Source organism: Lactuca virosa, chromosome 8, assembly GCF_052849685.1.
Source record: "Lactuca virosa cultivar CGN04683 chromosome 8, Lactuca_virosa_CGN04683_v6, whole genome shotgun sequence".
NCBI lineage: Eukaryota > Viridiplantae > Streptophyta > Magnoliopsida > Asterales > Asteraceae > Lactuca > Lactuca virosa.
The window spans coordinates 79858261-79872755 of NC_136433.1; the positions used below are offsets into that span (position 1 = coordinate 79858261).

Consider the following 14495-nt stretch of genomic DNA (forward strand, 5'->3'; position numbering starts at 1 on the left):
TGGTTTTTCACATAAAGTTTCTAACTTTACGTGCATGCATGCTAAAATGAAGCTAAAAAGCCCAAAACAAGCTAAAGGAAGGGATCTAAGCTTAGAATGGAAACTTGGCTCAATAAAGGTGGCAACCTTGAGCTTAATAGGCTCTGGAAAGCTTAGATCTGAACTCCATTCATCATATTAACACTTAATTCGACCTTAAAGTCTAGAAAGGGCTCAAAATCCACAAAAGTAAACTTCTCAAGAGATCTAATTGATAATAAGTAAAGATTCGAGCTTGATACCTCAAAGAGGACTGAAATGCAACCAGAAATCCGGATCTACTTGCTTCCCTTGAATACTTTTCTTCTCTCTTCTTCCCCTAAATCTCCAAATGCACCAAAAACCTTCACAAGAGAGAAAATGCTCCAAAAATGCTTAAGGACGGCTAAGGTTTGGTATGGGACTCTTTGTGGGTGAGGGAGGCTGGTCTTGGGGCGCATAAAGTGTTTAAATAGGGTGCAAACCCTTGAAATTAGGGTTTCATCCAGACTGGCAGACTCGCCGAGTCCGGAGTATGGACTCGTCGAGTTGCCAACTTAAATCGCGTGCAACCCCCGACTCTACTCGACGAGTCGAGCTACTGACTCGTCGAGTACCTCTTAAGGAAATCAAAACTACTTGATTAAATCACATACCAGAAAATGGGGCGTTACAATTCTCCCCCACTTATCTTAGACTTCGTCCTCGAAGTCTGCTGCTACTGAATATGAGAATAACTCTGGATAATGCTCCCTCATCTCCTCCTCGGCCTCCCACGTCTACTCTGAACCCTTTCGGTGCTGCCACTGCAACTTCACTAACTGAACCACCTTGTTCCTCAAGGTCTTCGTCTTCCGATCCAAGATCGCAACTGGTCTCTCGATATAATTCAGGCTGCTATCAACCTGAATATCCTCCAAGGGTACAACTGCTGACTCGTCCACCAAACACTTCCTCAATTGAGAAACATGGAAAGTGTTGTGGATCTGGCTAAGCTCTGCTGGAAGATCCAACCGATAAGCAACCCGACCCACCCGTGCCAAAACACTAAAAGGACCAATGAACCTGGGGCCCAACTTGCCCCTCTTCCGGAACCTGATAACACCCTTCCAGGGTGATACCTTCAGGAGGACCATATCGCCTACCTGAAACTCCAAATCCGAACGCCTCCTGTCGGCGTAACTCTTCTGCCGACTCTGCGCAGTCTGCAGTCTGCTACGGACCTGCTGGATCAACTCTGTGGTCTTGAGTACCACTTTGGTACTCCCCATGACTCGCTGACCGACCTCGCCCCAACAAATCGGGGTCCTACACTTCCTTCCGTAGAGCATCTCGAAAGGAGGGCGGTCAATACTAGCGTGGTAACTGTTGTTATACGAAAATTCCGCTAATGGAAGATACGTATCCCAACTGCCACCAAAATCTAGGACACATGCCCGTAGCATGTCCTCGAGAGCCTGAATCGTCCTCTCGCTCTGCCCGTCCGTCTGGGGGTGGAAAGCGGTGCTAAAATGAAGACGAGTCCCCATCTCGTCATGAAACCGCTACCAAAACCTGGAAGTAAAACGGACGCCTCGGTCTGATACTACTGATACAGGCACCCCATGTCGTGCCACTACCTCGCGCACATAGATATCGGCTAGCTTCTCGGCCGATATGCTCTCCTGAATCGGTATGAAATGCGCGCTCTTGGTCAGCCGATCCACTATGACCCAAATCGAGTCAACTCCACGTGCGGTCCTGGGTAGCTTAGTGATGAAATCCATAGTGATATCCTCCCATTTCCACACAGGAATGTATAACGGCTGCATCTTGCCGTGGGGTCTCTGGTGTTCTGCCTTGACCTTCATGCAGGTCAGGCATCTCTCTACGTACCAGGCTACGTCCCGCTTCATGCAGGGCCACCAATAATCGGGTCGAAGATCTCTATACATCTTCGTCGCCCCTGGATGGATGGAGAACCGGGACTTGTGGGCCTCATCCATCAGTACCTGTCGTACTCCTCCCCAGTATGGTACCCATACTCTCCCATGAAGGGTCAACAATCCTCGACTGTCATAGTCAAAGGAAGCTACTCGTCCCACAATCGTCTCACACTTCTGCCTTTCCTCCTTCAGGCCCTCAACCTGTGCTTCTCTGATCTGCTCCAACAATGGAGTAATCACTGTCATCCTCATACATACATCCCTGATCGGGGCTGCTACCGCCTTGCGGCTCAAGGCGTCGGCCACTACGTTGGCCTTACCTGGATGATAAAGGATCTCACAATCATAGTCCTTTACCACATCTAACCATCGACGCTGCCTCATGTTTAGATTCGGCTGGTCCATGAGGTACCTCAGACTCTTGTGATCCGTGTAAATGGTACAGCGGACCCCATAGAGGTAGTGTCTCCAAATCTTGAGGGCGAACACCACCGCCCCCAGCTCTAAATCGTGCGTCGGATAGTTAGCCTCGTGAGGCTTCAACTGTCTAGAGGCATAAGCTATTACATGCCCTCGCTGCATCAACACTGCTCCCATCCATGTGATCGAAGCATCACAATAGACTACAAAGTCATCCACTCCCTCTGGCAGGGTAAGAATCGGCGCCTCACACAAACGCTGTCAAATGCTGCTCAGGCCCCCAGCGAAACACCACCTACTTCCTAGTCAGTCGGGTGAGTGGAACTGCTATCTTGGAGAAGTCCTGGATGAATCTCCTGTAGTACCCTGCCAAACCTAGGAAGCTTTGAATCTCAGATGGAGACTTCGGGACCTCCCACTGCATCACAGCCTCTATCTTGGCCGGATCTACTAGTATACCCTTCTGGTTGACGAGGTGACCAAGGAACTGCACCTCGCGCAACCAAAACTCGCACTTAGAGAACTTCGCGTAAAGTCTCTCCCTCCTCAGCGTCTCCAGCACCTCTCTCAGGTGCTCCTCATGCTGCTCCCGAGTCTTGGAATAAACCAAGATGTCATCAATGAACACTATCACAGACCGATCCAACATCGGTCTGCATACGCGGTTCATGAGATCCATGAACGTGGCTGGAGCGTTGGTGAGCCCAAACGGCATCACCACAAACTCATAATGACCATAGCAGGTCCTAAAAGCGGTCTTCTGCACATCCTCATCCCTGAACCGCATCTGGTGATATCATGACCGTAGATCAATCTTGGAGAACCAAGATGCTCCCTGAAGCTGGTCAAACAAATCATCTATCCTCGGAAGTGGGTAACGGTTCTTCACCGTTACCTTGTTCAGCTCCCGATAATCTATGCACATACGGTGCGACCCATCCTTCTTCCTTACGAACAGGATCGGGGCTCCCCATGGTGAACTACTCGGCCTAATGAAACCCTTGTCTAGCAGCTCCTGCAGCTGCGTAGACAACTCCTGCATCTCTGGAGGAGCCAACCGATACGGTGCTTTGGCTATCGGAGCCGCACTCGGGACCAGATCAATCCGAAACTCAACCTGTCTCTCCGGAGGTATTCCAGGAAAATCCTCTGGGAATACGTCCGGGTACTCTCGTACTACTGGCACATCGTCAACTGTCGCCTTACCCTTCTCCCGGGCATCTATGACATAGGCGATGTACCCTGCGCAACCCTACTGAACGTAGCGCCTCGCTCTCGCTGCTGAACACAGAATCGGTCTGCGTTGCGGTCTCTCGCCCCGAATCACTAACTCTCCCCCACTGGGAGTGCGAACCCTCACTAACTGCAGCTCCGAATCAAACAATACTGTAGCTGAAATGCCGTTCACTAGGAACGACCCTATATATACAAACATACAATCATAAGAAACAATCAATATCAATAAAGAGATGAAAGGAAGATACATACCCGTCACCACATCAGGAGTCGCTCGCGCCTCCTCTGCTGTCGTCTGAAAAGCTCTACTCTTCGCCACTAGCGCCTCACTCCGGCCCTGACGGCCGTCTGTAATCCTCAATGTTGCAGGGGCAGGTGCTGACACCTTCCCTGCTGCTGCCAAACTCGGACACTGGGACTTTTTATGTCCCCTCTGATTGCAATGGAAGCAAATCAGATCAGATGCTGTGGTGGTGGTGGTAGCTGTACAATCCTTGCTCATATGCCCAGTCCGACCGCACTTGTAGCAACCGGCACTCCCTGCCTTGCACGCCCCATCGTGCAATCTCCCACACTTTCCACACCGACCGTGGCTCTGCTGTCCTCTAGATCTGTGATCTGATACCTTGGGCTTCTTGCCCGAACTCCCTGTGCCAGATGCCGCCTCTGGCTTCCTCTTCTTCTCCATCTCTAGATCAATATCTCTCTCTCTCTCTCTCTCTCTCTCTCTCTCTCTCTCTCGCCCTCGCAATCATATCATCCAGCGTTTTACAGCTGGATCAGCTCACAAACTGGCGGATATCACTCCGCAACATCTCATGATAATGTGTCTTCTTCATTTCCTCATCAGCTGCATACTGAGGAACGAGAAGAGCCCTCTCCCTGAACTTGGCGGTAATCTCCGCCACTGTCTCAGTAGTCTGGGCGAGATCCTGAAACTCCCTGGCTAACTGCTGCACCTCAATTACCGGTGCAAACTCGGCTCTGAACCTGGTAGTAAAATCAACCCAAGTCATCGCATCAAGTGCTGCGTCATCCCCGATGACATGCCCAATCTCCTCCCACCAATCTCGTGCCCTGTCCTTCAGAAGACAGGATGCTAGTCTGACCTTGTCCCCCTCGGGACATCTGCTGGTGCGGAACGCATTGGCGACGTCCGCCAACCACCTGGTACTCGCAATCGGATCCCGTGCCCCATGGTAGTCTGGAGCTCCACAAGCCCGGAACGCCCTGAAGTTGAGTGTGCGCGACCCCATCATGGTCGCCACCTCAGCACGGAACGTGCTCAACCTTTCGTCCATCAGCTCCAAAATACCCTCCTTGATCGAACCAAAGATCACATGAGTCTGCTCGAGTATGATGCGAGTAATCTCTGAAGAGAGAAACTCCCTAGTCTGCTCATCTAGATGCTCGGCCCCCGAGCCTGATCCTGATCCCTCGACGGCTCCTGAACTGCCGACTGCTGGCCTAGGGCGTAAAACCACCATTATGAAAACACATCATGACAAACGTCAGAAACACTGATATATCTCGAGGGATCGCTACTACTACAAGTTTCTTGGTCTCATCTCAACCTTCCTCGATTCAAGTACGGATCCTCTGCTTTCAGTAGTACGGGCCCATACTACCTTCCACATCTATCCGTACTTTCCTCAAGCACCGCCTCGACTCCCCCAAGTCACTTCTACTGCTACTGATCTCTGCTACTCTCATCCTAGGCTTGCCCTAGGGAAATCTCTGACTCCACCCAATCCAGTCCTCAGTTGCTAAAGGCCTCCTTGTAATGCCAGTTAGCCATCACCTGAATACCATCACATGTGACGAGGCTCAGATAATCCTTCGAGTATAAGACTCGTCCCTACAACGGTTAGACTCAAACAAGAGCTGCGCAATAGGGCCAAATCCAGCACTCTGAGATTATTCAACCCTGATTACATGTGACGTGACGTATTCACCTAATGGCTAACTCCCATCACTCCGAGTCCTACAAAGCACGAAGCAAGCAGCATTCGTACACAGGAAACTACTCAAGCAAATCTATCCTCATAACGAGAAACTGTACTAGCATACAATGCTAAGCTCATACTATCAGGCATAACCTAAACAGGCTATCCTACTGCTGTCTACTTAATGCTAGCATGCAATTCTCAATAAGCTGAAACACATACAACAGGCACATAAGGCATCCTCCTAGATCCTTAGTCCTATTCTAGCATGCTGTTCTACTGAAACTGGAAATGATAATTATAACATAAACTTGTATGGGTAATTTGGGAGTACTTACTTGAGCTCGGCTGATCGCATGCACCACACCCTTTTCCTTTTCTCAAAACTCTTTTCTTTTAAGTTTCTTTTTCAAAAATTCTTTCGAAAACATTTTTCTTTTGAAAATCTTTTACCATTTCCTTAGTTTGAGTTCAGACACACTCGAAAGTGTATCCGAATCCCTCAAACCAAGGCTCTGATACCAACTTGAAACATCCCAAAATACGACCCAAAATTTTTGTTTTAATATTACTAAAAATCACATCATCGAATGACATACATACTAAGAACCATAGAATGAGTAACTCAAAAGTCAAGTAACTGTGTCAAAACAAATACTGTATCGATCACATCAGAATATCTGAATAAAACTCCCAGGATAAAACTGAAGCTGTGGTGTGTGCGATGCCATCAACCCGAGCTCTTCCCCTTACTAGCGGAAGTACCTGAAACCAGAAACTGAAACTGTAAGCACAAAGCTTAGTGAGCTCCCCCAAAGTACACATACCATACAATAACATATAAAGCAACTACTGGGCCTTGCCCACTGCATCGGACAGAAGTCCGGAAACTGCATCGGACCGAAGTCCGAGACTAACCAGGGCCTTGCCCTCTGCATCGGACCGAAGTTCGGAAACTGCATCAGACCGAAGTCCGGAACTAACCAGGGCCTTGCCCTCTGCATCGGACCGAAGTCCGGAAACTGCATCGGACCGAAGTCCGGAACTGACCAGGGCCTTGCCCTCTGCATTGGACTGAAGTCCGTAACTGACTGAACATAGCATAACATAATCACAACTACTAACATAAACACATATACTGCACACTGCATCGGACCGAAGCCCGGAACACATAACACAAAAACATGCTTGAATCACAAAGACATCAAGCACACTGAACACTGCATCAGACCGAAGTCCGGAACTACTGCTAACTAAACAGGCCGACATTGTGGCCGTAGACCCGTTCCTACTGGAAGGAAACTCACCTCGTAACGCTGGCTGTTGAGGTGCTAAATCTAGAACTGTCTGACTGCTGCTCCGGAACTCCCCGGCTACAAATCCCATAAACACTAAATCAGATACTGATAACTAATCTCAGGGTAAAATGACTATTTTACCCCTGGTCAAAGTCAACCTTCTGGCCAAAGTCAACTCTCAGTTGACCTGACTTGCCGAGTTGGGCCGCCAACTCGTCGAGTCCCTGTTCTCATATCTAATTCTCTGCCCGCTACTACTCGTCGAGTTTAGCATAGGCTCGACGAGTTCCACTTCGATGCTAATAACCAGTCCATCTTCAACTGACTCGCCGAGTTGTATGAACAACTCGTCGAGTCTGTTCTTAAGGCAAGAAGATTGCCTTGGACTCGCCGAGTCAGGGCGCAGACTCGCCGAGTCCCTCCATTACTAGATCTACGTCTCAACTCACTGAGTCCAATTCCCACTCACTGATTCCACTTGCAAACTCTCAAAAGGGGAAATATCGGGGACTCGCGACTCGACTCGCCGAGTCAGAAGAGCGACTCGCCGAGTCCTTAGCATGCCATTACTATTCAGTCGATTCTGCTCGAATCCAGAGCATTCCATTCATAGATCTGGACTCCTAGGGCTGGTTTTTCACATAAAGTTTCTAACTTTACGTGCATGCATGCTAAAATGAAGCTAAAAAGCCCAAAACAAGCTAAAGGAAGGGATCTAAGCTTAGAATGGAACTTGGCTCAATAAAGGTGGCAACCTTGAGCTTAATAGGCTCTGGAAAGCTTAGATCTGAACTCCATTCATCATATTAACACTTAATTCGACCTTAAAGTCTAGAAAGGGCTCAAAATCCACAAAAGTAAACTTCTCAAGAAATCTAATTGATAATAAGTAAAGATTCGAGCTTGATACCTTAAAGAGGACTGAAATGCAACCAGAAATCCGGATCTACTTGCTTCCCTTGAATACTTCTCTTCTATCTTCTTCCCCTAAGTCTCCAAATGCACCAAAAACCTTCACAAGAGAGAAAATGCTCCAAAAATGCTTAAGGACGGCTAGGGTTTGGTATGGGACTCTTTGTGGGTGAGGGAGGCTGGTCTTGGGGCGCATAAAGTGTTTAAATAGGGTGCAAACCCTTGAAATTAGGGTTTCATCCAGACTGGCAGACTCGCCGAGTCCGGAGTATGGACTCGTCGAGTTGCCAACTTAAATCACGTGCAACCCCCGACTCTACTCGACGAGTCGAGCTACTGACTCGTCGAGTACCTCTTAAGGAAATCAAAACTACTTGATTAAATCACATACCAGAAAATGGGGCGTTACAATTATACACATAAACATAAAACACTCTTTTTAAGCAAATATGATTACAATATTTTATATATATAAAATATATACAATTACTTGTGCTTACATCTATTAAATAACAATGTATGTTTTATTATAATAACATTGTTTTATACTTTGTGATTTATATCTATATTTATATGTCTCAGAAAAATATAAAGGAAAAGGAAAAAGAAACACTAAAGAAGAAACAATAGAAAAGAGGTCTAAACAAAAACAAGAAAAAGGTATAACTCAATCACATGTGATTATAATCAGTTTTAAAAACTTATTACTTCAATCACATGTCTTGAAGAATGTATACTTATCTATTATTGATTTGTTTACACAAGCGATTTTCACTACAGCTATCGTACAATTTGAAGAAAAAACTAAGTAAAAAAAGAGAATATCTATAGCTTTAAAAAGAGAAAAATAGATTGTTGATGAAAGTGAAGATTCTGACTTAAAAAAAAGGATAAAAAGAAAAGAAAGAAGAAGATAGTGAAAAAGCATGTTGACACAATCAGAAACATGTGTATTTTTTGTGATTACCATCTATACTATATTCTATTTCATATCACATATGATTAACATGTGTTGATAAAAAAATGCCTTTATATATACAAAAGAAATCAATCACTTGTGATTATATTTTCTGTGTTTTTAAGTTAAATCAACTGTGATTAATATCATATTGGATTAATCAATCACATATAATTTTATATATGAGTAAAATCATATATGATTTGAAAACTTTTTGATTAATTTGTTTTAATTTAAATATAATTAAATTCATTAATTGTTGTGTTTGATAATAGGTGCTAGCGTTGCTATCAGTCATCCAAGGTTTCAATACAATTCAAAAAGATTGTGTGAAACAAATGGGATTTGGTGCTCTACTAAAGATGAAAATGACTGAAGTCTTAGGGGCATTAAGTTGTTATGTTGTTGAGAAATTTTATCCGAGAAAAATGAAAATTATTCTTTGAGAGGGAGTTGAGATCGATGTGACACGAGAATCAGTGAATCAAATGCTAGGATTTCCTTTGGGAAAAAAACAGTTTTCAAAACTTCTATTTCGAAAAGAAAATAATAAAAGTTATGACGAATGGACTGAACAATTTGAAAAGAAAAAAAAATGATCAGAGTGCACGAGATTAAGATGAATATTGTCGACTCGGACAATGCGAATATGAACTTCCAGATGAACTTCATTACTTTATTGATCAACTCTCTTATAGAATAAAGCTCATCCGGAAAAGCAAACACATATCCCTTGAACTACATCATGAAGAATACGAACATAAGCAACATTGACTGGTGCTCCTACTTGCTTAATTGTTTGGTTAAAACAAAACTATCTTTTGATCCATCCAATCCAACAAGCAATTTTGTTGGACCATATGCTTTTTTAGTGGTATGTTTAATAACTTCTCTTTTATTTAACAACATTTATAATCACATGTGGTTTAATAGTAAAATGTTTTAAATCACATATGATTATAAAGACATAATAATTTAATCACATGTGAATAAGTTAAATTTTAAAATAACTGTAATCACATGTTATATAAAAGAAAAATAAATTAATCTTATATGATTATAATAACAAATATTTCTTTTAAAATAAAACCCACACAGCCACCGCCTAGGCAGCAGACGTCGCCGGAAAAGACGAAAACAACGGCCCAAGGGCCACCGAGGACAGTAACGACGTTTCGAACGTCGTATCCACAGAAAATAACGAGAGAGAGGAAATGGGGGTTGCGGTTGGACTTACCGAGTGCTTCCGGTGGTTCACGACCCACACACGACGAACACAACGTGTTCCACGGTCCTCGGTGGTTCTCCGGTTGCCCACGACATCCGACAACAAGTTTGTGGTGGCGCTTCAATGGCGAGGCAGCATGCGGACGGGTGGTGATCGAACTCGACTAGGCAGCGGCGGCTGAGGAGGCTTCTCATGGTGGCGGCTGAAGATGTGTGGCTAGGGTTAGGGTTAGGTGATGCAACGAGAGGGAAAAGAAGGTACCAGGTTTAATCCCGTGTTCCATACTAACTTCATACAAATTTGACACTTCCAATCCCTCCCACTCATAATCTTTTCAAAATAAATCCATAAGTTACCATTCAGCCCTCAGCATTCCAAAATCCTTTCAGTTTAAGTCCAATATTTTACCAAACACCCCCTGACTTCTGAAAATCTTTACATACCAATCCGGAAATTACACTTAACCCCCAATATTCAAAATTTATGACATTTAACCCCCAAAACCAACGCCTTGCTAGATTATTATGGATTTTAGGGCTACTATAAAATAATATAAAATATAAATTTACATCTTGGGGTTCATGGTTTATTATTTAATTACTTAATCTCAAACGGAATGTTACAATTTTCTAACTGATAAAATAAAAATAACCATCAAATATACATAAATGAAAACACAACAATATTATGGAAACACAAAAACAGTCGCTCCTCGGTTTGTTCCTTCACTTCACATTTTTTGCTTTGTATTACTAAGAAAATAACACTTCGATCCCTCTTTTTCTTTATATTTTCTGCTTGTAAAATATGATTTTTACATAACTCCTCAAATGATAAAACAAATGATTATATCAACGTTGCATTCATCAAAGTTACTAAATCAAAGTGTATTGTTATTTCTTCCATTTAGAACTTAAAAACATAGAAGAGGTATGTGGTGGTGATGCAGTGGTAGTTTCTAGTTTAAGATTGTGATTGTCTGATGGTAGTGAATGGTGTGAGTGGTGCAAAGTATGATATCGTAGTGGTGATGAAGAGCAACAATGGTTCAAGGTGTCGAAGGAGAACTGAATGTGGTGGTCATGATGTGTTTAGACAGATGGTTCTTTAGTGATAAAAGAGAAGAGGAGAGTAGCAAACGAAATATTTTTCTCTTGTGCATTTCATCAACCAAGCGGAAGGCAAAAGAAGATTTCCATGTTAACAGTCATTCACACACATCTCTAACAACAAATTGAGCAACCATAACTACATATTTAGCACTCTTACTTCAAATTAGAAGGGCATAACTTGGTTTCTCTATTGGAAACCTTTCATTATTTACATAAACATTACAAATCATGAAAAAACCATAAATATGTAAAAATCGAAAAAGAAATTTACACACAGACATAGATACCCGTTAATCAAAAAACTAAATTCATCATTGTTGGCAGAATTCATATGTGCTGTAAATTGGATGAAGAAGAAAGATACATAACCCCAATTTTGAAATCGACAATGAAAAGAAACATGAATCGTCAATGTGTACCAGTCGTCGATGATGAAAGAAGATTTACAAGAACCCAAATCTTGACTCTTGTTTTAGCAAGTTTAATCAATACAATCCGGCAACTTCAAAAACAAATAAAGAAAAGAAAAAAAACTGTCTTAAAGTGAATTTTCTTGTTAAATTCATAAATTTGTTAAGTGTTTAACACAATCAAAAATTGAAAGTCACCGATCTTTAAAAAAACATAAGAAATGGTATTGTAGGAGTTTAACTTTGAAGGAAGGGCACTGATATCACCATACAAAGAAATATCTCTATACCACTACTGAATAAAGAAAGAAAGTTACAACTTAGTGCATCCGTTGTACCCATCACTAACCATTATAGTGGTAGGTGTCACATCATCACCACACACAACCACTAAAAGGTTGGTATACCCACCATTATAAACCTCTTATTTTTTGATTTTTATATATATATATATATTACTGTAGAGAGAGGTAGAGAAAATTAGAAAGAGATAGAGATAGATAAAGAGAGAAATAAATCTATTGGGTGTGGTCTTATGTGGTCTACACTACTAGCCACCACCACTAAATATTGGGATGGTGTGCACTATAGTGGTTCGAGGCCACGTAGACCACGGATGCATTTGTATGTATACTTGATGGCGTTAGTGCAATGAATACTTCTAAAATCTAGTTTAACATTTTTGTTTTTAGATTTGTTTGTGTTCCTACACAAATATTGATCATACCATCACTTAACACTTCTAAAATCTAGTTTAACATTTTTGTCTTTTGATCATCTTAATTTTTGCGGTGGCCAGATGACGCCATTAGAACTCCAACAGCCACAATAAACATGGACAACATGCCTACAAGAAACACATATGTTCTCCTTGACGATTTTCTGTATTCACCAAAAAACAACACACCCCAAAAGGTACTCACAAGTGGAAGTGCCTGAAATCATTACCTCATAAGGTAAACATCTTTATCCAAATGCATTAACTACTTGTACAATAAAGTACAACAAGAACTAACCTGAACTGCATCAGCTGCAGCATAACCAGCAGCTTGGCCTCCCATAAACTGGAGACCATTCCCAAAACCACACAGAAAGCCAGCCAGAAACGCCCAACCACGCCCTTCCCAGTCATTCAAATAGGCTTTGATTGAAGATTTAGGCAAGTTGAATGCCGGGTGATAAAGGAATGTAATGTTTAAAATTATGGCAATCACAAAACAAGAGCAAGAAAAGTAGAAAAAAGCTGTGTAGACACTTAAGTGAGGAACACCATCATCCAATGTATTCCATTGGTCATTGGTTGCAAGGTTAAATGCTGGTGAGAAGAGAGAAAAACAAATTCCAGCAAACAAACACATGGCTAAACCAATCAAAGTGCTCCTTCCAAATACCTGAAATAATCCAAACAAAATGTAGAAATTTAGCATTTTTAATGATGGAAACAAAAGAGTAAAGTAATAGATGTATCATGTATTGTATCTATCATATAACCTTGATTGATCTTCGGTTCTCGAGTTCAATAAGAAAACTAGCAGTTCCTGCTTTTGCTTTCTCCGGTTTACTGCTTCCATACTCGAGATCATTTTCTAATAATTGAAAAAGAAAGATTAAACGAATAATCCAAGTTAATAAATTTAGTTGAAAGTTTTAAGGGTTCTTACTTGATATCGTTTTTGACCCGTTACTAAATGATCTGTAAAGTATCATGTAATTAGGTCCTTAGAATTCCAAATTTATGAGTCAATACCTTGATAAAAGATATGTATTCAACTAAATAAGATATATACATACCTGTTTTCACCAACTTGAGAACCTTGTAATTTGTTAAGCTTTTCTTTATTGTCTTTAGCATTGGATGCATGCACTGCTGAACCTAAACAGACAGCGATCAAGAAACATGCGACCCCAGGAAAAAGTATCTCAGCTCTATTGATCTTGTCGTCTAAAAAGTAGTTCAAAGTTGTACCTATTTCCCAATGATCCAAAAGATGTTTCAAAATATAGTACTCATGTGTGTCATTGTTAAGTAAAGATGATGATGATGATGATGATGATGATGATACCTATCACAACTGTAATACTTGCAGTTATCACTTCAGTTACAGATAAACCAACAAAAGCCCAAGCGTATTGTGTTGACTGATTTCCAAGGCTTAAAACCACGCCACCCACCATTGCAAACAAAACACTTGGCCAATTATTCTGAGAAGAAAGTTGGATTGCAGTTCATGCGTATGTAATATGAATTTTATCAAAATAATGTATTTTGTGGAATGGTTTACGTGCATGAGTATACTATACCTGAGAAAGCTGGATTAGGAAATTGGGTTGACCATCATTGGTATGGCCAAATTCTCCAAATGTGAAAGCGATTATGACAGCAGCCAAGAGATTGGTGATTGTGTAATCAAGATAAGTGTGTTGAGGAAGGCGGCCACGCCATTCTAACAGTGTTAGAATGGCAGGCCATGTTCCTAAGAAGAGGAGCGAGAGCAGCATGCATGATATAGCTCCTCCTCTGCTTTCCACTACATACATCTTTAAATCCGAAAATCAATTTGTTGTAAAAATGGTCAAGAATCGAAACCCGAGAAAACCCTATAACCAAAATAACAAATGTAAGAATCTTGAAATGAATCTAAAGAGTATGATAATTATTGAAAAGAATCTGCATGTAAGAGAAAAGAATCTGCATGCAAGAGAGTAAAGTTACACTTTTTTAACAAGTCAAATGCAACACAAACAAAGTTCAAAGTTGATGACTGAAATGCAAGAGTGGGACCTTAACTTGAAAAATACACCAACTACTCATTAAATTTAGAGTGTTGAATCATGAATGAATCCAAGATTTTAGGATTGGTGAGAGGAACTGCAAGTGTTTCAGAAAGTAAACTTTTTTAGCAGATTAAATGCAACAGAAACTTCGATCATGTCAAAATAAAAACACCAATAAACCATGAAAATTAAGAAATTTAAAGATTAAAATGATGATATGAACGGAAACAACATATATGTTTAATCTATAAATAAAA

General features: G+C 41.9%; 1 protein-coding gene across 5 annotated transcripts; it reads right to left on the minus strand.

The window, feature by feature from the left end:
• Positions 1–12181: 12181 nt before the first annotated feature.
• LOC145132335 (ureide permease 2-like) lies at positions 12182–14001 on the minus strand. 5 transcript variants are annotated; one of them, XM_079067088.1, is made up of 7 exons: positions 13765–14001; positions 13527–13665; positions 13255–13429; positions 13125–13147; positions 12955–13049; positions 12480–12854; positions 12187–12398 (listed from the first exon to the last, which is right to left on the minus strand). In XM_079067088.1, the coding sequence occupies exons 1-7, from the start codon at positions 13999–14001 to the stop codon at positions 12243–12245; spliced, it is 1200 nt and encodes a 399-aa protein (XP_078923214.1). In that variant the 3' UTR covers positions 12187–12242. The 5 variants fall into 5 exon arrangements, with proteins under 5 accessions (XP_078923217.1, XP_078923216.1, XP_078923214.1 ...); XM_079067087.1 differs by having other exon boundaries at positions 12189–12398; positions 13125–13156; XM_079067091.1 differs by lacking the exon at positions 13125–13147 and having other exon boundaries at positions 12182–12398; positions 12955–13027.
• Positions 14002–14495: the final 494 nt, after the last annotated feature.